At 39.1% G+C, this 26660-nt stretch overlaps 1 protein-coding gene across 1 annotated transcript in view; it reads right to left on the bottom strand.

Annotated features, from left to right (window-relative positions):
- Nucleotides 1–26660, bottom strand: part of LOC142157958 (uncharacterized) — a 93301-nt gene that overhangs the window by 45597 nt on the left and 21044 nt on the right. Inside the window, exons 3-4 of the mRNA XM_075211460.1 lie at nt 26304–26583; nt 19454–19618 (exon numbers count right to left, since the gene is read on the bottom strand). Coding sequence (XP_075067561.1) covers nt 19454–19618; nt 26304–26583 — 445 coding nt within the window. The remainder of the gene's footprint in view (nt 1–19453; nt 19619–26303; nt 26584–26660) is intronic.

Below are 26660 nucleotides of genomic sequence, written 5' to 3'. Positions count from 1 at the left end.
CTGTGATAGGATGTGTGGTACAGTGATAGGATGTGTGATACTGTGATAGGATGTGTGGTACTGTGATAGGATGTGTGGTACAGTGATAGGATGTGTGGTACTGTGATAGGATGTGTGGTACTGTGATAGGATGTGTGGTACTGTGATAGGATAAGTGGTACTGTTGAGGATGTGCGGTACTGTGATAGGATGTGCGGTACTGTGATAGGATGTGCGGTACTGTGATAGGATGTGTGATACTGTGATAGGATGTGTGGTACTGTGATAGGATGTGTGGTACTGTGATAGGATGTGCGGTACTGTGATAGGATGTGTGATACTGTGATAGGATGTGTGATACTGTGATAGGATGTGTGGTACTGTGATAGGATGTGTGGTACTGTGATAGGATGTGTGGTACTGTGATAGGATGTGTGGTACTGTGATAGGATGTGTGGTACTGTGATAGGATGTGTGGTACTGTGATAGGATGTGTGGTACTGTGATAGGATGTGCGGTACTGTGATAGGATGTGCGGTACTGTGATAGGATGTGTGGTACTGTCGGTACTGTGATAGGATGTGTGGTACTGTGATAGGATGTGTGATACTGTGATAGGATGTGTGATACTGTGATAGGATGTGTGGTACTGTGATAGGATGTGCGGTACTGTGATAGGATGTGCGGTACTGTGATAGGATGTGTGGTACTGTGATAGGATGTGCGGTACTGTGATAGGATGTGCGGTACTGTGATAGGATGTGCGGTACTGTGATAGGATGTGCGGTACTGTGATAGGATGTGCGGTACTGTGATAGGATGTGCGGTACTGTGATAGGATGTGCGGTACTGTGATAGGATGTGCGGTACTGTGATAGGATGTGCGGTACTGTGATAGGATGTGTGGTACTGTGATAGGATGTGTGGTACTGCGATAGGATGTGTGGTACTGTGATAGGATGTGCGGTACTGTGATAGGATGTGTGGTACTGTGATAGGATGTGGGGTACTGTGATAGATGCCACCTGTGCAATAAGACAGTTTGTGAAATTTCATCCCTGCTGGATATTCCACGGTCAACTGTAATTGATATTATTAGAAAGTGGAAGCGTTTAGAAACAACAGCAACTCAGCCACGAAGCAAACTACGTAAAATCACAGAGCGGGGTTAACGACTGCTAAGGCGCATGGTGAGTAAAAGTCTCTAACATTCTGCTGATTCCATAGCTGAAGTGTTCCGAACTTTCACTGGCATTAATGTAAGCACAAGAACTGTGTGGCGGGGGCTTAATGGAGTGGTGTAAAGCACACCGACACTGGACTGTGGAGCAGTGGAAACGTGTTCTGTGGAGTGATGAATCACGCTTCTCTGTTTGGCAGTCAGATGGGCAAGTCTAGGTTTACCGAAAGCCGGGAGAGCGTTACTTGCCTGACAGCATTATGCCAACTGTGACGTTTGGTGGAGGAGGAATAATGGTATGGGGCTGTTTTTCAGGGTTTGGGCTAGACCTCTTATCTCCAGTGAAGGGCAATCTTAATGCTTCAGCACACCAAGTCATTTTGGACAATGCTATGCTTACAACTTTGTGGAAGGCCCTTTTCTATTCCAACATGACTGTGCCCCAGTGCACAAAGCAAGGACTACAAAGATATGGTTTGATGAGTGCAGTGTGGAAGAACCTGACTGGCCCGCACAGAGCCCTGACCTCAACCCCATCGAACACCTTTGGGATAAACTGGAACAGAGATTGTGAGCCAGGTCTTCTCGTCCAACATCAGTGTCTGACCTCATAAATGCTCTACAGAATGAATGGGCACAAATTGCCACAGAAACACTCAAACATCTCTTGGAAAACCTTCCACGAAGAGTGGAAGCTGTTATCACTGCAAAAGGGGGACCAACTCCATATTACAGTATATGTATTTGAATACAATGTCTTTACAGTCCCTGTTGGTCTAATGGTCAAGTGTCCGAATACTTTTGTCCATATAGTGTATATACATGTACCATTTTTTAGGGTGTGCAGCTTCATTGACCCTCACATGCAAACACATAGTTTTTTAAAAAATGATTTCAGTTGTCAGTGCCCCAAACAAGATTGCTTTCACTTAGAAAATGTTTAATTTAATTTTAAAAGAAAGAAATCTGTTTGGTTATTTATTCGATTCTGCTGCTGTTTTTCTCCACTAAATATACTGCTTAGTTCAGAATGATATCTAATTCAATCTATATACTAGTACAATTATATATGCATTAACAGCAACCAGTAGCCACTAGTCCGTGTAAAGTCTATGGGGTCTATGCATCACTTAGATGGGGTGCAACTAAATATGCATCGCTGCACATCGCAGTAATGCATATTTATGCACCGCTTGAATGCATCATGCCGGGGCTCCCAGCGAATTGACCCCTCTCCTACAATCTCATTTTCCTGCACTAAGCTGCTGGTGACAGGAGAAAGAGCTGTGCGCAAGCTGCATCGGATTCTGCGAAGCCGAAGAATCCCATGGGAAATGACAGGTAACGCCATCCAGAGATGGCGCTACCTGTATGCACAATGCAAAGCTTATAAAAGCTTGATGCATTGCAGAACATCGCAGTCCCCATAGTAATCTGTGATGCTGCACGATATTTACCTAAACGGAGGAGATTTCTGTGAAATCTCCTCCGTTAGGCAGTTAATGTATGGCAAACACACTTAAAAAATGCAGAAACAATAGTTTCCACATCTTTTAAGTGTCAGTTAAGCCAGATGAATAGACCCCTATGACAGATTGCAATTAAAAGCAATTGTTCAGTAAACTATTCCAACTGACTGATCTCTACAGAACTGATTTACAATAATCACAGGATTCTATTGGTTTCTTTCCCCCTGAACACTATTGCCAGATTAGAGCACCGCAGCTAACCTCCTCCCTACATGCTGTCTGTTCTAAAATGACACTTCAGAAAATGAGGGACGGCTGTTTGTATAGAAGATATCGATCCAAAACTCTTGTGAGTTTTGCATTAATATTTGCCCAGAAATTACATTGTGCCTGGTTTCGAGAACTGAAATTGGTGCGTGAAGACGAGTCAGGACTCAGAACCCCAGATCTCGGATCGATCAGATTTCTCAGTCTCTGAACCGTTCATCTCTAATAGTGATATTAATAACGGTCTATGACACTGTGAGCTGACATCTTACCTGTAATACTGGTTATATTCTGGAAATGCTGGTTTACAGGTTCAGTGAGATTCTTCAACTCCTGAGTGATTTTCCAACTTCAGAACAGGTTCTGTTTATTTTTTTTATTTGACCCAGGGTCAGTTTCTTCAGGCCATAAGACAAAAGTACTGGTACTCTGAAATAATTGCACTTTTTAAAAAAAAAAATTATATCAGAGTGAAGAGTCAGATTTAGTAGGTTGTGGATTGACCTCTGAAATTCACCCTGGGACTGATTCATGTCCGAACGCAACTTGGACGTAAGTTCCGTGTCTAAAAGGAGCACGCAACTCGTGCATAGTTACATCTGTATTCAAATCCAAGCATATCTAAAGTGACGATTGGATAAGGGGTGAAGATACCATCTACTTAACAGTTCTTTCCGTACGTAGACACACATAACAGACTGCAGTATACGCACATCCATTTGCACAATTAAAGTTCACGTCAGAATGCACAAAACCTTTATGATAAATTAAAATTAATTAATACTGTTAACAGTATAATAAATAAAAAAATAAATAAACTTTTTTGTTATCTATTTTACATTAACATAAATAAAGCTCATTTCAATGTTTGCGGTGCATACAATGCGTTTTGATGTATCTTAGTTGCCAACGGTTCTGTGATAGGTAGTGCCACACATAAGTTATTATTATTATTATTATTATCATTTATTTGTTAGGCGCCACAAGGTATCCGCAGCGCCGCACACAGTACTAACAGTAGACTATACAGGGTGACACCATACAGAACAATGAACAAAAAGTACCAATACTTCAGAAACTCCGGCCAGTCATATGCAGTAGAGCAGAAGAACAGGTATGGAGACAGGAGGGGAGGGGGCCCTGCTCATACGAGCTGACATCCTAAGGGAGGGTAAACAGACCAGGCACAAGAGGAGCCAGTTGAGGCAAGAGGAGAGAAGGGAGGACGAGCTAAAGGGAGGAGATGGGGGTTAAGTGGATGGTTGGTAGGCTTTGAAGAAACAGGTGAGTTTTGAGTGCACGTTTGAAGGAGCACAGAGTAGGAGAGAGACGGATAGAACGAGGGAGGTCGTTCCAGAGAAGGGGGGCTGCACGGGAAAAGAGGTGATAAGGGTGGAGGAGAGGCGGCGGTCGTTGGCCGAGCGCAGGGAGCGGGCGGGAGTGTGAATGGAGAGGCGGTTAGAGATATAAGGGGCAGTAGAGTTGGAGAGAGCCTTGTAAGTGGTGGTGAGGAGTATGAAAAGGATTCTGTAGGGGAATGGGAGCCAGTGTAAGGCAAGGCAGAGTGTAACTTTTAAAGCAGTCTGCATTTACTCCTGACCTGTAGTGGGTGTAAAAGATAAGGGTGACAACAAGCGCACTTACGCCATACACCGGACTTGAATCGCCACATCTGCGTTGGAAACCATGATCTACATGAGTCGGCAATTCCCTCACCAGCTCTGACTCTGAAGATGTAAGCGGCACATGCATGCGGATATAAATCGCAGGCACTTGTGCCCACTGGTGTAACGTCCATTCCTGGGCATGTGTAGTGGGTAATGACGCAAGATGCGCTACACAAACAGATCTATGTCTGATCATGAATTAGGCTCCCTGTGTGTAACACAGTGCTCCGGGGTCTTAGAATGACCCCATGGGGTATATTTAACAAAGAACGAATTATCACAGCAATAAATCTCATTTTCTATCACCACTTATCATGGCAATAAGAATTGTCACAATTTAGGACCAATTTATCCCCCATGGCATGTGCGGAACTGGAAGCTCGATTTCATTATTCACTGTAAGAGGAGAAAAATGTTTTTTTTTTAAAAAAAAAAGAATAAACTTTTATCATTACAAACTATTTACTAGATATACTATACAGTATAAATTATACAAAAAGCACAATTCATTTTAAAAATTTACAGCCAAAAATAAAAAAATTATTTAGATATATTTTTAACGCCTTCCAGGGACACTGCTGCGATATTTGATAAATCTGCTCCCAATGTAAACGCATGGGGTATAGTGGGCACAGATGGTATATATACTTTATGTACGAGGAGAAATTTTATATATATATACATATAACTAACAATGTGACATCATGCTGGGCATTATTACTGCCCATGTGGCATCTTGCTGGGCATTATTACTGCCCATGTGGCATCTTGCTGGGCATTATTACTGCCCATGTGGCATCATGCTGGGCATTATTACTGCCCATGTGGCATCTTGCTGGGCATTATTACTGCCCATGTGGCATCTTGCTGGGCATATTGCTGCACTTACCCAGCAGTAAAAAATGATTGAAAACTTCTTTCCCAGCAACAATACCCATTAGCTGAATAGCCGACCAATCTATTCCTCTGTTTATAGCGCACCCCACAGTGATTTCAGTTATGTGTAATAACCTCTTAATGTAAATGTTAATCTAGGTATTCAACACAAAATTAATGCAAGTTATAATTTTATAATGTAAATGCTTTATTAATGTTCTTTCATTGTATATAAAAGCAATGAAAGAAGTCAGAATCTTGTTGGCATTGCCATATTATAGAAGAGGGCCCTGGCATCTACAAGTTCTTTGTCTTTTTTAGAATTTTCCTGGGAAGTTGGTCCCTTTCCACTAGAGATGGGCGGGCTCGGTTCCCAGAGAACCGAACCCGCCCGAACTTCACCTATCCGAGTATCGGGCCCAGCAGGCTCAGTACTCTGGCGCCAATTCGGAATCAAAATCGAGACAAAACGTCATTGTGATGTCGTCGGATCTTGGAGCTCGGTTCTCGCGATATTTGAAATGCATAAGTACCCGCCTCCACAGCAATCCAGCGCCATTGACAGAGGGAGAGAGCAGGGTTAGGTCACAGGCAGCATTAGAGCAGGGACAGAGCAATTATTGTATACCTTATTCTTGCAATTATTATTGAAATTCTTCTAGCAATTCTTCTAGCAGGAAGAGAGGAGGATAGAGGAGGCATTTTTTGCAAACATTACCAACAGTTTGGGGTGTCATATTCCCTTCTCCAGAAACAATTTTTTGCCTGCAGAAAGTCTTATCTAGCAGCACTATCTATTGAATATTTTGCACTACAAGTGCTTTGGGGTGTCCCATATTCCCCAGTGTGAAACAACATTTTTTCTAGCTGCATAAAGTATTATCTAGCAGCAGTAGCTATTGAATATTTTGCACTACAAATGCTTTGCTTCAAAATGAGCGATATGTGAACTTTTGCAAGGAGCTTTTGCTCAGCAAGTTGTTCACTGAACTGGGCCTTGACTTGACGACGTGTCTTCCTTCAGTTTCTAAAGCAGCTGCTGCTCGTAAAAAAATACATTTTACAAAAAGAAGCAGGGAAGATGCAGGGGGCAGACCAGAGCAGTTTAACATCTAGGGGTAAATGTATTAATGTCTGGATTCTTCAACTCCGGCGTGTTCAGTGTCTTCGGCTATTAAATTTAAAGCGGCACTGCATTGTAAAGGGAAACTTCCCTTTACAATGCAGCGCCGCTTTAAATTTAATCGCCGAAGATGCTGAACACGCCGGAGTTGAAGAATCCGGACATTAATACATTTACCCCCTAGGCTGGTTTGAAGCATTTTTCAAAAAAATGTGTGACCTTGCCCATAACTCCATCCAATCCAAGAATTAACATGCAAAGGATGGTAGAGGATTATTTTCAAGAGATAATTGATATGGAAATGTCAGACAGTCCCTTTCCTTACTGGGAAGAAGAGCAGGCCATTTGGAAACCCATGTACAAACTTGCTTTGCAATACCTAAGCTGCCCACCCTCCAGTGTGTACTCTGAAAGAGTGTTCAGCACAGCAGGGAACCTATTCAGTGATCGACGTAGGAGGTTACTTCCAAAAAATGTTGAGAAAATGATGTTCATAAAAATGAACTACATCTTCCACGAGGAAGGCCTTCACCATCCAAGACATCCAAGCACTGACTGTTCTCTAATGGCGGAATCAAGCGGAGATGAATCGATAGTCTGTGATGATGACGTACACACTGATGAGGGTGAGGATTAAGCTGAAGATGATGATGATAACATCTTTTTAAAACTTTCTATATAAGTGTAGGGTGTAATCTACCCCCAAATAGGAAATGGACTTGGGGCATTTCTATATTACGTACAGTCTTGAAAGGCTGCTATTTTGTCAATTTCACGATAAGGGTAGAGTGTCATATACAGACAGACACCAAACTGCCTTTGTCCATTTCTATTTTATTGTACAGTCTATACCAGCTGAATTTTTTACTATTTCACTACAAGTGGAGGGGGCCTATAGAGACAGAAGCCAAACTGCCTTTGTCCATTTCTATTTATAATGTACAGTCTATACTGGCTGGATTTTTTTCTATTTTTACTACAACTGGAGAGGGTGTCATACACAGGTAGACACAAAACTACCTTTGTCCATTTCTATTTCTATTGTACAGTCTATACCAGCTGTTTTTTTTTCTATTTTACTACAAGTGGAGGGGGGGGGGGCTATACAGACAGACACCAAACTGCCTTTGTCGATTTTGTTTTATATTGTACAGTCTATGCAGGCTGCTTCTTTTATATTTGACTACAAGTGGAGGGGGGCTATACAGACAGACACCAAACTGCCTTTGTCCATTTCTATTTTTATAATACAGTCTAGACCAGTTGAATTGTTTTCTTTTTTACTACTAGTGGAGAGGGGGTCTGATACAGACTGACACCAAACTGCCTTTGTCCATTTCTTTTTATATTGTTCAGTCTATGCAGACTGCTTCTTTTCTATTTAACTACAAGTGGAGGGGGCTCATAGACAGCCACCAAACTACCTTTGTCCATTTAGTTTTATATTGTACAGTATATACAGGCTGCTTCTTTTCTATTTAACTACAAGTGGAGGTGGGGGGACTCATAGACAGCCACCAAACTACCTTTGTCCATTTTGTTTTATATTGTACAGTCTATGCAAGCTGCTTCTTTTCTATTTAACTACAAGTGGAGGGGGCTGATAGACAGCCACCAAACTACCTTTGTCCATTTCCTTTTATATTGTACAGTCTATGCAGGCTGTTTCTTTTCTATTTAACTAGAAGTGGAGGTGGGGGGACTCATAGACAGCCACCAAACTACCTTTGTCCATTTTCTTTTATATTGTACAGTCTATGCAGGCTGCTTCTTTTATATTTAACTACAAGTGGAGGGGGGGGGGCTCAAAGACAGCCACCAAACTACCTTTGTCCATTTAGTTTTACATTGTACAGTCTATACAGGCTGCTTCTTTTCTATTTAACTACAAGTGAAGGGGGGCTCATAGACAGCCTCCAAACTACCTTTGTCCATTTCGTTTTATATTGTACAGTATATACAGGCTGCTTCTTTTATATTTAACTACAAGTGGAGGTGGGGGGACTCATAGACAGCCACCAAAATACCTTTGTCCATTTTGTTTTATATTGTACAGTCTATGCAGGCTGCTTCTTTTCTATTTAACTACAAGTGGAGGGGGCTGATAGACAGCCACCAAACTACCTTTGTCCATTTCCTTTTATATTGTACAGTCTATGCAGGCTGTTTATTTTCTATTTAACTAGAAGTGGAGGTGGGGGGACTCATAGACAGCCACCAAACTACCTTTGTCCATTTCTATTTTTATTGTACAGTCTATACCGGCTGTTTTTTTTTCTATTTTACTGCAAGTGGAGGGGGGGGGGGGCTCTGTCCATTTTTTTTTATATTTAACTATAAGTGTAGGGTGTAATATACACCCAAAGATGATGGCTGCATTGCCAATAGGCTAAGATGGAGAGGAAGAGAATCAGGTTTGTGTGCAGAATTAAGGACGGCCAACCAGGGATTAAACTGTTTTTTCCTAATTTATTAGCTTTAGAATTACCTTGCTTATCCAAGAAACAGGTAGAGCACTAAATTAGGTTAATTTAAAAAAATTATTTTTACACAAAATTGCAAAACAAAACCAAAACCAAAACACGCAAGGGCGGTTTTGCCAAAACCAAATCCAAAACTCGAAGGTAATCCAGAACCAAAACCAAAACCAAAACACGGGGGTCAGTGACCATCTCTACACATTATTCACCTTCCATCTCTTCCACCAGGGTCCTGTATGACTCGCCATTGTTTCAGCCGCTGGTCTCAGGCACTTCCACCTTCTTTCCAGGTACATGGTTGCTGTCTACGCAGGTTTATATATATCTCTGTGTGGGTGACAACGTGCTTTCTCAAGGCACTTACGTATGTGTTATAGTCTGATGTAACCAACTCATTGTCACCCACATAGTCATGAACTTCTACTATGAATCTCACTAGTGCTCCATTATCCATAAATATAGAGAGGCCTTGCACAGCTTCTATAAGCAGGGGTTTGAGTACATGTTTCCTGGCCAGGCCACTATAGATGGCATGTCTCCAATCACTGCCTCCATCCAGTGCTGTGGCCTTGCAGCTTAGATGTTGAATGCACTTGGAGAGCAGACAGCTGCAGCCGATGATATGTCTGCATTGGAGCTGTGCAGCAGGACTATCAATGTCAGGCACTGCTCCTTCACTGTGGCGGTGATATGTCCCATGTGCCATGCCACGCCCCCATTGAGCAGTGGCCAAGCCCCAGTCCCTATGCTGTGTACCCAAATGGTGGGAGGTATGGTAACTTGTTAATAGTCCTCCTCTGACAGCACTTCCTCCTTTTAATTGGTCTAGTAAAGTAGAGTAAGCCATTTTGTGGACACACATTATGGGCGGAACCAATATTTTTAGGAGACAGCAGCCAATCCATTTACTAGGAACGAGTGACATCACTGGGGCATGAAGCCAGTTAAGTCACTAGTGAAACAAGCCAAATATTGGCTCAGCCCATGAAATGGCTGCTCTATTGTGTACATGTGACGAGTCCAGTTTAAAACGATATTTGGATGTAATACACTAAGAAATCGGGGAAAAATAAGCTATGTTTGATCTAGAAAAATCAGATCAGGATAGACTCTCTAACATTTTTATGACACTCTGCCTTATAGTCGATGGACTAAAAACAATATTTAGGTAAAAATACTGGTTAAGTTTACTTTAATGAGCAGCCATCCTCAACACACAGTGGAGGCAGCCATTTTAAGTACTGAATGAATATTCATGAGAAGACGGCCTATCAATTCCATAGAAACAGGAGACACCAGGTGCTTTGTGGGATGAACAAATATCATCATCATTTATTTATATAGCGCCACTAATTCCGCAGCGCTGTACAGAGAACTCACTCACATCAGTCCCTGCCCCATTGGGACAGTCTAAATTCCCTAACACACACACACACAGAGACAGACATAGACAGACACACAGACTAGGGTCAATTTGTTAGCAGCCAATTAACCTACCAGTATGTTTTTGGAGTGTGGGAGGAAACCGGAGCACCCGGAGAAAACCCACGCAAACACGGGGAGAACATACAAACTCCTCACAGATAAGGCCATGGTCGGGAATTGAACTCATGACCCCAGTGTTGTAAGGCAGATGTGCTAACCACTACGTCACCGTGCTGCCCAAATATTCATAAGACGTGAGCCAATCAGCTCACTAGAAACTAGTGACATCACTATGATATGAGTCACCTTAACCAGGACTTACTGAAAAAATGTGATGTTAACGCACCAGTCCTGTGGCAGTTAAAGAGCCTACGTGCTGCTATTAGTGGAGATTCACAGTCTCTTAATAACACAATACAACAAGAATACTTAGCGCACAGTAAGGTTCATACTAACACAAATCTATTAATATTCATGCAGAATGAGTTAGCTTGTATGTAGGTCAACGTAAGTTGTCTGTTGTTTGCAAACTGACCCTAATAACTGCTAGCGAGTAGGATTGTCCCAATAACCTTACAACAAATTTCTCTGAAATAAACCTACTATGCTTTAGTAAAGATATATGTCATTTGCAAAAAACATGCAAGTAGTTGTTAACCTCCTTTGTAATTAAACTTGCATCACCTCAATGTTGACCGAAATATTCACAATAAAATCCACAATAGATCAGTGTCTGTTACTGGTATTCATCTACTCCTAATATCCAAATTGCCACAATAGAGATTGTGGAATGAGCTGAACAGGTCTCTTGATGTGATACCTCAGTTATAACCCGTTCGTGGTGTTTAGAGATCTGCACCTGGGTCCTAGGAGTCACTCCTGATGTTCATCACCCGAACCCACATGAAATAATGATAGGAAGATCGGATCAATATATCATAACTGCACCCAAACTAGGGGAAAAAGTAGTCACTTACATGTAAACAGGCTGAGATGCTCCTCTAATCGCTGTTGCGTTGGTCACGCCGGCTGACTTCATTCATTCATTCAGTCAAAGCCGTCAGCTGTACGTGTCTGTGTTCCTGCATATACTCCACAACAGTTATCTGTTGTATGGGATTACAAAGCTGAGCAGGATGTATGAATAGTAACAATATTTATTACAAAGAACTTGTATCCATAACATACGTAATATTAAAACAATGTCAGTAACTTCCGTTAATCATAGGTGTCCATCAACGCAAGTAAACAGTCTGTATAAAAAACATCTCAACGCGTTTCGCTCTGTTACCTGAACTTTTTCAAAGGCAAACCTTAACCAGGACTGTCTCAAGTTTTAGTCCCATATCTTAAGGGGAGACTGTCCTAAACTGTTAGAGAGATCTGGGGGTAAATATATGAAGCTCAGATTTTTTCAACTCGCCGGAAACCGTTTTCTTCAGTGCCATTTTAGAACATACAGGGAGGGGGTTGGCTGCGGTGCTTTTCTCTGAAAATATTGTTCAGGATGAACCAGGGACATAGGAATAGAATCCTGTCATTATCGTAGTGCAGTTCTGTAGAGAATAGTCAGCTCAAATAGTTTGCTGATCAATTGCTTTTAATTTCAATCTTAAATACACTTTACACAGACTAGTGGCTACTGGTTAATGTTAATGCATTGCATATATATGTATAATAGCATTAGACAGTAGATACAGACTGAGTTAGATAGATATCATTCTGAACTAAATAGTATATTCTTTGAGAATAACTGTGTGCTTTTGCTGTCAGACTATTATCAGCAGAATCCAAAAAACAAATAGATTTCTTTTAAAATTGAATGTCTTTCTAGTGAAAGTAATCTTGTGTGGGCAGTGACAACTGAAATCATTTAGAAAAAAACTGGGTGTTTGCATGTGAGATTCAGCAGTAGCTGCACACCCCAAAAAACGCTATATATTATTATATTCTAATCTTTTCTATTTTTCAATACTTTGTTATTTTGAAAGGCTCATTCAGTGAAATCTCTATTTAAAGAACTGTACGAAGGTTAAACCCCAGGTGCATCAGTGTGTAATTTGTAATACACGTAAATGTCTGTAGTACAACCAGAGGTTTGGTTTCTGGCCAGAATGAAAACTTATAGCAATAAGATAAAATGAAACCTACCATATACATTACTAACTTGTAGTCTGGATTTGGCACGTTTGTAGAGAGAAGATGCACATAAATATCACTAGAGGTACCGAAATAATTAAGCAACAATATAAAACGTCAATTGAGGACAGTCTATGAGCAATTTTCTCTGTGTATCCAATGATAGTAAATCAGTTGCCCATTGTACAGTGCACTCAGATATAGTAATCAATCAAACAATGAGTAAGACTCTACGTAATGGGTCCTACTTGTCAATTGCAGATATAAAGTGAAAACGCTATGCAAATCCATATAAAGTCATCCTTTTGCATGTGATAAAATAGTTCTCCAAAATTATTTGTGTTCCAGGTAAATGAAGTTCATGACTGTTCATGTAAACCAGTGTGGTGATATCCTCAGTCTCTACATTACCTGCTCCTCACTGAACAGGGGTGGTGTGTGTGTGTGTGTGCCTTGGAGTTGGGGTGTCCCCAGCGTGTCCACAGGTGTGTGGGTTTCTGATTGTTCTCCCAATGTATTGTCTCCCATAGGGGCATTCTAAAAAGTAGATAACCCCCATGGTATCGCCTGTCAATTTGTCTTTAATTATATGTGTTTCTCTGCTTACATTGGATTTAAAAGTCTTGATTAGTCTAGTACCTCTGGTCTGGCTGTTTTTCTAACCATCGTAAGATTGCAGTTAGCGAAACCTTTCCATAAAAAATATGTACTTGTGTGAGTATTATTGGTTAAGAGTTTGTTTAGTGTTTTGTATGTTTATTACATAGATATTAGGATTTAGCCAATAATTAGACAATATGCTAATATGTTTATCTGTTATAACTTACAGTGTGATTATTCCACAAGACATTAATCAGCATGGAGTGTTTTCTTGTGTGAAATATTCTATAACACCTGCTGTAGTCCTGTCCCTACTTCACACCACGTCCCTTTTTACTATCCTGTCTCGTGTGAACATTATATAAGCAGAAAGGAGGATAACCCAGTCACATAATTATTGTTATATGCTGATTCATCCATTCCCAAAGTCAATGTTCTGATTGCACTGACTTCTAGATGTTTATTTCCTATATTATGTGCATCTATAGCATTTAAACCTGCACCATCTTTCTTAAGCTAGTCGCTGTTACCAATACACTTTTCATTGTCAATTTCATGAATGACAAGTTATAATTGACTCATTTAGGGCGGTATAATGTAACAAAGTAGGACTGGAAATTTTGCCTTAACTTGTTCCCATTATCATCCTTCCCTCTACTCCATTTTTTTATAATGCTATATCACAATTTATTTCCCCTTCTGCCTCTTTCTATTGTTACGTCCGTAACTATCGTCAGTAATAAAGATTCCCCAACGTGATCACTGTGGTTCCAAAGCACAAAGGATTTATTAGCAAAGAATATCCCGGCACAGTGTGGTATAAATACGACTGCGCTCGTTGGCACCAACTCAAGTTTCAATCAGAACGTTCTGGTTTCCAAAGCCAGAGGTGAACAAATTATACACAGTACAGTAAAAAGCCACAAAGATACACAGTTACAGTTTTAAGATCTTCAGTCATAGGTCGAAGGGTCTTGACCTCCCAGGAATTCGACGTGGCATTGCTGGATTCCTCTGGTCATTGTTCCTTGAGATTGCCAGATGTCCTTCTCCAGATTCCCACCTCTAGACCTGTATTAACTGGTTTTTATGATCCCTGTGAGCTGGCAATTTGGTGTATGAAAAAGTTATATTATTTATAACTAGAAATCACAAGGTGCGAACGCTACATAAATAACATCGGAAACGTTCTCATGCAATTGTGAATGGATTGATGTCAAACTCAGAAAAATTTGGAAGTTGTAAACATTATTTAGCCTCTTTACCACTTTAGATTTTATATTAAACAATAGACAATCATTAAATTTATTTACGTGTTATTGCGATAATAATTAGGTTGCATAGTGATCGCATCGCAACTGATTGTAATGTACAGAAATAATTAGTTACAACCTTCATCGAATTATTTTACTTTAACACTATGCTAAAGAGCAAACAGTGGATGTGGTTTTACTTAACACCATAGTAGAAGCCCCCAAAAAGTAGGAAATATCCAGTCTGAAGGGAGCAGAAAACAACCATAACAATGTCAATTTTCTTGAGAACAATATGAAAAAAATGCTTTTTTTGGAATGAAAATGACATTGTACAGCCTAAATAAAGACTTATGAATATAATATGGTGTCATAATGCATCAAAGGCATTTTTTAGGAAATTTTTACAGAATGTTCCCTATAGAATGTTATTGTGACTGTGAGTGTATAACCGGTGACCATTCTATTCCTACGGTAGGTGGCTTCCGTTCCCATTACAGACATTACTGATCAATAGACCTTTGGATGAGTAAACAAACACTTGTAGATGAAGTATATATGTATAATTACTTCCTACATAACAAAACATTTGGTATACTTTTAATTTCTATTTAACCTGTGTTAATGACAATGTTTATTTATGTTACCAGTGTTACTGAACGTGTTTAAATAAAGTTAACACTAATATAGAAAAACGGTGTTGACATTAGAAATTAGTGCGCACGAGAAATGCATTGAGATAAAATGCAGAAAGGAGTTAGAAATGTTAGAAATGAAGAATATATAAGGGTCAGGTGATAGGGTTCATGAGAAGGTGAGACAGTTGAAACAGTTGAGTGGAGAACAAGAGAGAAGGGGGAGGACATGTGAGAGGCGAGGAAGAGGAACATTGAGGAGAATTTAGCAATAAAAGTATACTTAATGATAGTATTGTGACAGACTAAGAACATAGAAATCGATACAAAAGAAGGATAAGCTATAGAGACACGTCAGACCACAAGGATGAGAATCAGTGCTGGAAATACATCAGTTGTGAGAGAGAAGTGTATCAACCCACAGTCCAGTAGTAAACAGTGTGTGTAATTTGCTTACAGGGAGTAAATATATCAAGGTGCGATTTTTCTGGCAATGATTAAATCGCTGATGATTTGCATCTCTAAACTGCCGGATGTATTATCCTGTGGTTTGGAGGGTCTAAACTCAAATCGCCAGCGATGTGTCACGATTTCAAAACACCTATCCCGCTGGCGGGTTAGTCAAAAGCGCTGAAAAATTGTCAAAAATCACCAGAAAAAAATTGCTTTCTTTTAGACCTGCTTCTGATAGGCTACATAGCTCCAAGCCCATGCTGTTCTTACTGTTCATAATATAGGAGGAGGCACCATTAACTTATGAATTATAGAAGAAGTATTATTTTTTGATTAAGGAGACAGAATTAATTTAACATTATCTTAAGGGCAAAATTAATTTATAAATAAATGAAGAGGGAAATATTATCTTATAATTAAAGGGGCAATAATAGTTTTTTTTATGGTAGCGCAAAACTTACTAAATTCACAATTTAAAGTGCATACCACATGTGCCTATGTGCATGCTGCAACTTATTGTGCCACAAATGAACATCTTAATTGGTGTTCCCATCTCAAAATAATAAGTGTTGCTGTGTCACAAAAAAAAAAATATTATTGCCCCCATTAGTAATCAAATATTATACTCCAATAATATAAATATATTATTGTCCCTTAAATATCATACAAGAAACTTGTATGATATTTAAGGGGCAATAATAATATATTAAAATTAATATATTAATAAAATAATTTTGCCCCATAAGATGATTAATAATTATTTTTGCCCCTCTAATCAATATATAATAATTAATAATTGTATTGTGCCTCCTGTTATGTTATGAATGGCCATATGGCCCAAAACACAGGTGACTTGAGCTCTCCCCCTCTCAGAACCACCTCTATTTTTGTGGCGATTTTTTCAGGCAATTTACCGATGATTTTCAAAACCGCTGTTTCATACATTTCATGATTTGTATTCTTATCATGGCTAAAAGCGGGATTGGCGATTTGTAATGTGGCGCTTTTGAAAATGACAGATCCATCAATTCTTCCTTTCATACATCAGTGATTTGCAAATCGCCAGAAAATAATCCCTGAATAATAACGATTTGGTCAAATCGCAGCTTGATACATTTTGCCCCAAATGTTTATATAACTGAGCTACAAAAGTTTCAATTGTTTCTAAAACAAAGAACTCGATTTACAGATAATCAGACTAAGATTTTACTTCAAGCAGAGACAGTTCAATTATATTAACCTTTCACCTCACTCACTGTAGTAAGATAACGAACATATAAATTAGAGTCGAGCAGTTTGGATTTCTTCGCACCAAAATCGGATCTGAAAATGAGGCAAAACATCATTTCTGAACTTTGCTTCGATATCGTCTATATGTATATATATATATATATGCAGGGCCGCCGAGCGGGGGGGAGGGGCTTACATTTTACCCGGCCCTCACTGCTAATTTAAAGTTTTTCTTTTTTTTACATTTTTACATTTTTTTTCTTGCGGTCTTTCTTCTTTTCTTTTTATTTAATTTCCTACGTGGAGGGGGGGGAGGAATTGGTGTCCGTCTGTTCGTTGGTGAGGGGAGCTGGACAGTTAAGAAAAAAAAATGCCTATGTGATCGCGGCGCCGGCATCCATTCTCTCTGCTCCATTCACACTGACTGTCGGGCGTGACGTCATCAAGTCAGTGAGGAGCGCCGCAGAGAGATCCAAGCAAGAAGAAAGAAGAGAAGACAGAAGAGAAGAAAAGAAAAGAAAGAAGCTAACAAAAGGTAAGTAAAGAAACGGAGAGGCAAGAGAGGAAAGGGACAGTGCTATAAAGAAGGAGGGAGAGAGGCACAGAGTGAAAAAAAAAAGGGAGGAGAGGCACGGAGTGATAAGGAGGGAAGGCAGCATGGAGGGCGCAGTGTGAGCATAAGGGGGCACAGTGTAGTTGTGATGAAGGGGCACAGTAATGTGTGTGTGATGGCACAGGGGGCTTGTTGCAATGTAGTGAGTGTGAGGTAGTTGGTGGCTAATTAATGGGTGCCATTTTGTTTGTAGGGTGATGATAAGGCAATTTAATAGTGGGGACTATTAATTTAAGATGGGATGGTTTGGGGGCTATTGAATGTGGGGGTGAGTTGGGGGAGAATGAGGTCTCTTTATTAAATGTGACTATGAATTATTTAATGGCAGTGATGGTTGCAGTAAATAGGTATTGCTGGGGCTGTTTGCAGGAAGGGAAATAGGTTTATTTATTAAATGTGAATACTTTTATTTTAATGTTGGGGCTGGAGCAAGGCCTAATTATTAATCGTGGGTGCTATTGATTTAACGCCGGGGATGGCTGTAATTTTCTAAATGTAGCCTTTTATTTTCAAAATAGGTCCTCCAACATTCCAGGATCCAGACAAGCCGTAACTAAAGAAACCAGCAGCCACAGGTGGTGAAAGTGAGAAGAACAGGTAGGAGAGAGCAGCAGAGTGTGTGAAATGTCGTGATTCTAGTAGGGACCATGTCAATTTTGGTGAGTGTTATGCTCAATGTAAGGTGCAGACCAAGACTGAACTTTTTCTATACTACACTGTGGTGCTAGATGTCCTGAAAGTCAGGAGTGCTTGGACATATGTCACGCTCCGGTAAATTCAGGACCTAGTGATTTTTTTGTGCTAGCCACGCCCCAATGGTGCATTGCCATGCCCTTAATTGTATGACCACATCCCTGAAAATTTTTGCACGGCCGCTAGTCGGCTAGTTAAGATTACTCGACTATAAGTGGGCCCCATGAATTTGTTGTATCGGGGCCCTGAATTCCTCTTTGCAGCCCTGTATATATATATATATATATATATGTATATATATTGTATGAATATATATTTTATAGTATAAGACCAGTGGGTTAGTGTGGTAGATTATAGTAACAGTTCATAAATAAGAATTATTAGAACAGTAACAATCACGTTTACCATGTGTCAGTTTAGGGTGACTAGTTATAAATGTGTGATTTAGGCAGTAATATGATATGACCCAGAAGATTAGTTGCATTATATAGATTACATGTTTATTTCTGTATACATTAAATGTATTAATATCTGGGATGTGCTGTATGATATTCACCACTGTTGTTATTGTGTTATTAATACTTTCCATCGTTATAATCACAGATATAATATAACACATATTTTGGTTGCATGAATCTATCAGGATAAATATTACCAGAGAACTATAACGAGGGGATTCCTGAACCACCCCTGGTACTTTTATCTCCAGTATGTACCCTAAGTGTAGTATAGATTCAGGTGGAGGCACTAACCGCTCAGTAATACCCAGTAATGGGCTGTTACATCTATATAAGAAACAATTATACCTCTGTTACATATTTCCTGAGTGCTTTAGGCCAATAACGACAATAAATATGTTGCTATAACAAATCCTTCTTAGTAACTGTTTGGATCATACGTAAGATATAATAAATGGCGGCCCGATGTATAAGTGACTGTAACACAATAACACCGGCTCACTCTCTGGTGACCTGTTTGATTTGCAATGCTGAGACAATATCACTTTACCCCCTGAGTCACGGGCAACAACATTAGATTGTAAGCTCAGTTAGTCAAGGAAGCCGTACTTAGGAAAGTCTGTGTTCAGCGCTGCACACATGTATTGTATGAGCTATATAAAGGTTATTATTATATCCTACAGGTTTCCTGACACCATTAATGATTAATGAATTAGCCAGAGAGTCATCAATATTATTATAGGAGAGAGTTTATTAATGCTGAGTAATGGAATAAATGTCTCACACACTACAATGTATCATTCCCTCCATAGACAGCAGATGATCTGGGATCCGACCGACCAATCAGCAGGGACAATTCACACAACTTTCTGAAGACACTACAACATACAAGCGAATGATGGACGTCGTCTACCAGCATACACGGCTGGGCAGGGGCTCCTGCTTGTACTCATAGACCTCCACCTCACACAGGGTCAGGTGCCTCTGTACACCAGGGATTACTACACTGACATAGCGACCTTCCATCCCATTACAGCAGAGCGTGGTGATATAACCGGCCCCCGAGATTACTCCACAGCTGTGAACAGGAAAAGAGGAGAGAGGATGATGGGAGTTGTTGTTGTGTCTCTATATACAATGCTGCACAAATAGAATTATATAGAGGACTTTACATCAGGCCAATAGTTACATAACGTACATTAACACTCGGGTCAATTACTGTATACTTAGGTCACTGACGTTTGTAAAACTGGTGCCAGGTATTGCAACACAAAGTACAACAAAGTATATGTATATGGATGTATAGTTTATTTATATATCACCAATATACACAGCAATTGTGAAATTACACAATACAGATAGGACACAATTGCAGAATATAAGAGAATAAGTTAACGATGGGCTCCACATGTAAAGAACATTGATTAACATGAGTATTTCTACTGTTCAGAAATTAATGTCACACTACTGTCTTCTATCCTAGGAGACTGCTGCTCAGAGATGTGTTATTAGTTATATTGAAAATTCATTTATTTATTTCCACAGGTATCCTTATAAAACTTAGAGGTGCTGCCAACCAGTTAAAGAAAATGTCACAAAGAAAACTGGCTTCCCAAGTGATGCAAAGTGTTATAACTCCATATTCTAAATAAAATTTGACTTTTATTTGAGCTTGTAATAAAAATTGTTTTATTAAAAAGCAGTGAAATATAAAATAACATGAAGTATGATTAAAAATACTATGTGTATTCCAAGATCTCTTGTTTAATAAATAGAGTTTCTGTTTATTTTCATACCTAGATACTCATATGTACTAGAAATTAGTTGTTAATATGCATATTCTAATATAATTTAACACTGAATATTAACAGAGGGCACTTGCAGTTGCTTAGTGGAGACTGTAACTTATGTAATACACTGTGCACAAATCACTTAGAAATAACTTATTAGTCCTATGAGTGGGCATTGCACCTGCTGTATATCACTGTAAATGTATTGATTTATTGGATAGTATGGAGATTGATTAAGCATTTCACCTTGATTTGATACAATGTCAGTGGTGATGAGCGTTAGGGGCTAAAAGTCTCAATAAGTAACCTGAATTGCTTCTGAAATTCCACAGGAAGCAGCAGTAATCCCACTTGATTTAAGGAAACAGCACAATTTCATGGTTGATAGTCTCCTTAATAATATTAAAATGTTCCCATTAAATATCTCTCTGGGTTAATCCCAGAATATACAATATAAAGTGGCCACATACTTGGGATAGGAAACCCAAAAAAATCATTCATTTAGATTTCAATTTTGTAGTCCAGAGCAAATCAAAATAGGAGGTAGAGACGTTCAGCTTTCTGCCTCTGCTCCTCTCTTACCTGATGCGTTTTGCCGTAAATAATAAGACTTTTCAAAGGTGAAGTACTGTACGGTGGGAGAGACCTTCCTACAACTAGTGCCCAGCTGCCACTGCCAGTCTGAGAGCGCCTGGTGGCAGGGGCAGTACTGATAGATAATACTGTCCTGTACATAACTGATAGATAATACTGTACTGTACATCACTGATAGATAATACTGTACTGTACATCGCTGATAGATAATACTGTACTGTACATCACTGATAGATAATACTGATCCTGTACATCGCTGATAGATAATACTGGTCCTGTACATCACTGATAGATAATACTGGTCCTGTACATCACTGATAGATAATACTGTACTGTACATCGCTGATAGATAATACTGTACTGTACATCACTGATAGATAATACTGGTCCTGTACATCACTGATAGATAATACTGTACTGTACATCGCTGATAGATAATACTGTACTGTACATCACTGATAGATAATACTGTACTGTACATCACTGATAGATAATACTGATCCTGTACATCGCTGATAGCTAATACTGGTCCTGTACATCACTGATAGATAATACTGGTCCTGTACATCGCTGATAGATAATACTGTCCTGTACATCACTGATAGATAATACTGTCCTGTACATCACTGATAGATAATACTGATCCTGTACATCACTGATAGATAATACTGATCCTGTACATCACTGATAGATAATACTGTACTGTACATCACTGATAGATAATACTGTCCTGTATATCACTGATAGATAATACTGTCCTGTACATCACTGATAGATAATACTGTCCTGTACATCGCTGATAGATAATACCGATCCTGTACATCGCTGATAGATAATACTGATCCTGTACATCACTGATAGATAATACTGATCCTGTACATCACTGATAGATAATACTGATCCTGTACATCACTGATAGATAATACTGTCCTGTACATCGCTGATAGATAATACCGATCCTGTACATCGCTGATAGATAATACTGATCCTGTACATCACTGATAGATAATACTGGTCCTGTACATCACTGATAGATAATACTGATCCTGTCCATCACTGACAGATAATACTGATCCTGTACATCGCTGATAGATAATACTGATCCTGTACATCGCTGATAGATAATACTGGTCCTGTACATCGCTGATAGATAATACTGGTCCTGTACATCACTGATAGATAATACTGGTCCTGTACATCACTGATAGATAATACTGATCCTGTACATCACTGATAGATAATACTGATCCTGTACATCACTGATAGATAATACCAATCCTGTACATCGCTGATAGATAATACCACTCCTGTACATCACTGATAGATAATACCGGTCCTGTATATCACTGATAGATAATACCAATCCTGTACATCGCTGATAGATAATACCAGTCCTGTACATCACTGATAGATAATACTGATCCTGTACATCACTGATAGATAATACTGTACTGTACATCACTGATAGATAATACTGGTCCTGTACATCACTGATAGATAATACTGATCCTGTACATCACTGATAGATAATACTGTACTGTACATCACTGATAGATAATACTGGTGCTGTACATCACTAATAGATAATACTGATCCTGTCCATCACTGACAGATAATACTGATCCTGTACATCGCTGATAGATAATAGTGATCCTGTACATCGCTGATAGATAATACTGGTCCTGTACATCGCTGATAGATAATACTGGTCCTGTACATCACTGATAGATAATACTGTACTGTACATCACTGATAGATAATACTGTACTGTACATCACTGATAGATAATACTGGTGCTGTACATCACTAATAGATAATACTGGTCCTGTACATCACTGATAGATAATACTGTACTGTACATCACTGATAGATAATACTGTACTGTACATCACTGATAGATAATACTGGTCCTGTACATCACTGATAGATAATACTGATCCTGTCCATCACTGACAGATAATACTGATCCTGTACTTCGCTGATAGATAATACTGATCCTCTACATCGCTGATAGATAATACTGGTCCTGTACATCGCTGATAGATAATACTGTCCTGTACATCACTGATAGATAATACTGATCCTGTACATCACTGATAGAGAATACCGATCCTGTACATCACTGATAGATAATACCGGTCCTGTATATCACTGATAGATAATACTGGTGCTGTACATCACTAATAGATAATACTGGTCCTGTACATCATTGATAGATAATACTGGTCCTGTACATTACTGATAGATAATACTGATCCTGTACATCACTGATATATAATACTGATCCTGTACATCGCTGATAGATAATACTGGTCCTGTACATCGCTGATAGATAATACTGTCCTGTACATCACTGATAGATAATACTGGTCCTGTACATCACTGATAGATAATACTGATCCTGTACATCACTGATAGATAATACCAATCCTGTACATCGCTGATAGATAATACTGATCCTGTACATCACTGATAGATAATACTGTACTGTACATCACTGATAGATAATACTGGTCCTGTACATCACTGATAGATAATACTGATCCTGTACATCACTGATAGAGAATACCGATCCTGTACATCACTGATAGATAATACCGGTCCTGTATATCACTGATAGATAATACTGGTGCTGTACATCACTAATAGATAATACTGGTCCTGTACATCATTGATAGATAATACTGGTCCTGTACATTACTGATAGATAATACTGATCCTGTACATCACTGATATATAATACTGATCCTGTACATCGCTGATAGATAATACTGGTCCTGTACATCGCTGATAGATAATACTGTCCTGTACATCACTGATAGATAATACTGGTCCTGTACATCACTGATAGATAATACTGGTCCTGTACATCACTGATAGATAATACTGATCCTGTACATCACTGATAGATAATACCAATCCTGTACATCGCTGATAGATAATACCACTCCTGTACATCACTGATAGATAATACCACTCCTGTACATCACTGACAGATAATACTGATCCTGTACATCACTGATAGATAATACTGTACTGTACATCACTGATAGATAATACTGGTCCTGTACATCGCTGATAGATAATACTGGTCCTGTACATCACTGATAGATAATACTGTACTGTACATCGCTGATAGATAATACTGGTCCTGTACATCACTGATAGATAATACTGATCCTGTACATCGCTGATAGATAATACTGGTCCTGTACATCGCTGATAGATAATACCGGTCCTGTACATCACTGATAGATAATACTGTCCTGTACATCACTGATAGATAATACTGATCCTGTACATCGCTGATAGATAATACTGATCCTGTACATCACTGATAGATAATACTGTCCTGTACATCACTGATAGATAATACTGGTCCTGTACATCACTGATAGATAATACTGATCCTGTACATCGCTGATAGATAATACTGTACTGTACATCACTGATAGATAATACTGTCCTGTCCATCACTGATAGATAATACTGTACTGTACATCACTGATAGATAATACTGGTCCTGTACATCACTGATAGATAATACTGGTCCTGTACATCACTGATAGATAATACTGATCCTGTACATCGCTGATAGATAATACTGATCCTGTACATCACTGATAGATAATACTGCCCTGTACATCACTGATAGATAATACCGGTCCTGTACATCACTGATAGATAATACTGTCCTGTACATCACTGATAGATAATACTGATCCTGTACATCGCTGATAGATAATACTGATCCTGTACATCACTGATAGATAATACTGTCCTGTACATCACTGATAGATAATACTGATCCTGTACATCACTGATAGATAATACTGATCCTGTACATCACTGATAGATAATACTGATCCTGTACATCACTGATAGATAATACTGGTCCTGTACATCGCTGATAGATAATACTGGTCCTGTACATCACTGATAGATAATACTGATCCTGTATATCGCTGATAGATAATACTGGTCCTGTACATCACTGATAGATAATACTGGTCCTGTACATCATTGATAGATAATACTGATCCTGTACATCACTGATAGATAATACTGGTCCTGTACATCACTGATAGATAATACTGTCCTGTACATCACTGATAGATAATACTGTACTGTACATCACTGATAGATAATACTGTACTGTACATCACTAATAGATAATACTGGTCCTGTACATCATTGATAGATAATACTGATCCTGTACATCACTGATAGATAATACTGGTCCTGTACATCGCTGATAGATAATACTGGTCCTGTACATCGCTGATAGATAATACTGGTCCTGTACATTACTGATAGATAATACTGATCCTGTACATCGCTGATAGATAATACCGGTCCTGTACATCGCTGATAGATAATACTGTCCTGTACATCACTGATAGATAATACTGTACTGTACATCACTGATAGATAATACTGATCCTGTACATCACTGATAGATAATACCGGTCCTGTATATCACTGATAGATAATACTGATCCTGTACATCACTGATAGATAATACTGGTCCTGTACATCACTAATAGATAATACTGGTCCTGTACATCGCTGATAGATAATACTGGTCCTGTACATTACTGATAGATAATACTGATCCTGTACATCGCTGATAGATAATACCGGTCCTGTACATCACTGATAGATAATACCGGTCCTGTATATCACTGATAGATAATACTGGTGCTGTACATCACTAATAGATAATACTGGTCCTGTACATCACTGATAGATAATACTGTACTGTACATTACTGATAGATAATACTGATCCTGTACATCGCTGATAGATAATACCGGTCCTGTACATCACTGATAGATAATACCGGTCCTGTATATCACTGATAGATAATACTGGTGCTGTACATCACTAATAGATAATACCGGTCCTGTACATCACTGATATATAATACTGATCCTGTACATCACTGATAGATAATACTGATCCTGTACATCACTGATAGATAATACTGGACCTGTACATCACTGATAGATAATACTGGACCTGTACATCCCTGATAGATAATACTGGACCTGTACATCCCTGATAGATAATACTGTCCTGTACATCACTGATAGATAATACTGGTTATGTAGACCACTGATAGATAATACTGATCCTGTACATCACTGATAGATAATACTGGTTATGTAGACCAGTGTATCTTAAACCCGGTCCTCAGGATCCCTAACAGTGCATGTTTTGCATCTCCTTATTTTAGAACAGGTGTATTCATTATTAAGTGAAACATTGTAACAGATCCACAGATAGTGTAATTATTTCCCTTGTCACCTGGGTTTGAGAAACACTGATATAGATCACTGATCGATAATAAACCTGACTGTTATTATTGAAACTTACACAGGATTGTTGTTGTCTGGAGAGTTCCCAACACGGACCTCGGCCCCCAGAATCCGGTCAGCGCAGCAGTCCTGCCGATTAGCCACAATAATAGTATCAATCTTATAGCTTTTCCTGAGGTCCACTCTCCACCAGGGATTGTTGTCATTATTGGTGTGTGTGCACGAACCGCTAAAATAGTTCCCATCTTTATTGCCATCAATTGCACATTGAGGTAAACCTTTTACTGTATTGACTGTAGAACTCTGACTGGCGTGAGCACCTTTGGCTAAATTGCTGCCTGAAACAAGATGGAAGAGTTTGTCAACATTCACAACATATTACATTGTGTGTCAGAGAAATGATCAGCCAACATCA

The sequence above is a fragment of the Mixophyes fleayi genome, chromosome 5 (assembly GCF_038048845.1).
Source record: "Mixophyes fleayi isolate aMixFle1 chromosome 5, aMixFle1.hap1, whole genome shotgun sequence".
In the NCBI taxonomy this organism is placed as follows: domain Eukaryota; kingdom Metazoa; phylum Chordata; class Amphibia; order Anura; family Limnodynastidae; genus Mixophyes; species Mixophyes fleayi.
Note: the sequence above shows the minus strand (reverse complement) of the source record. Positions and strands in the feature narration are given on the sequence as shown.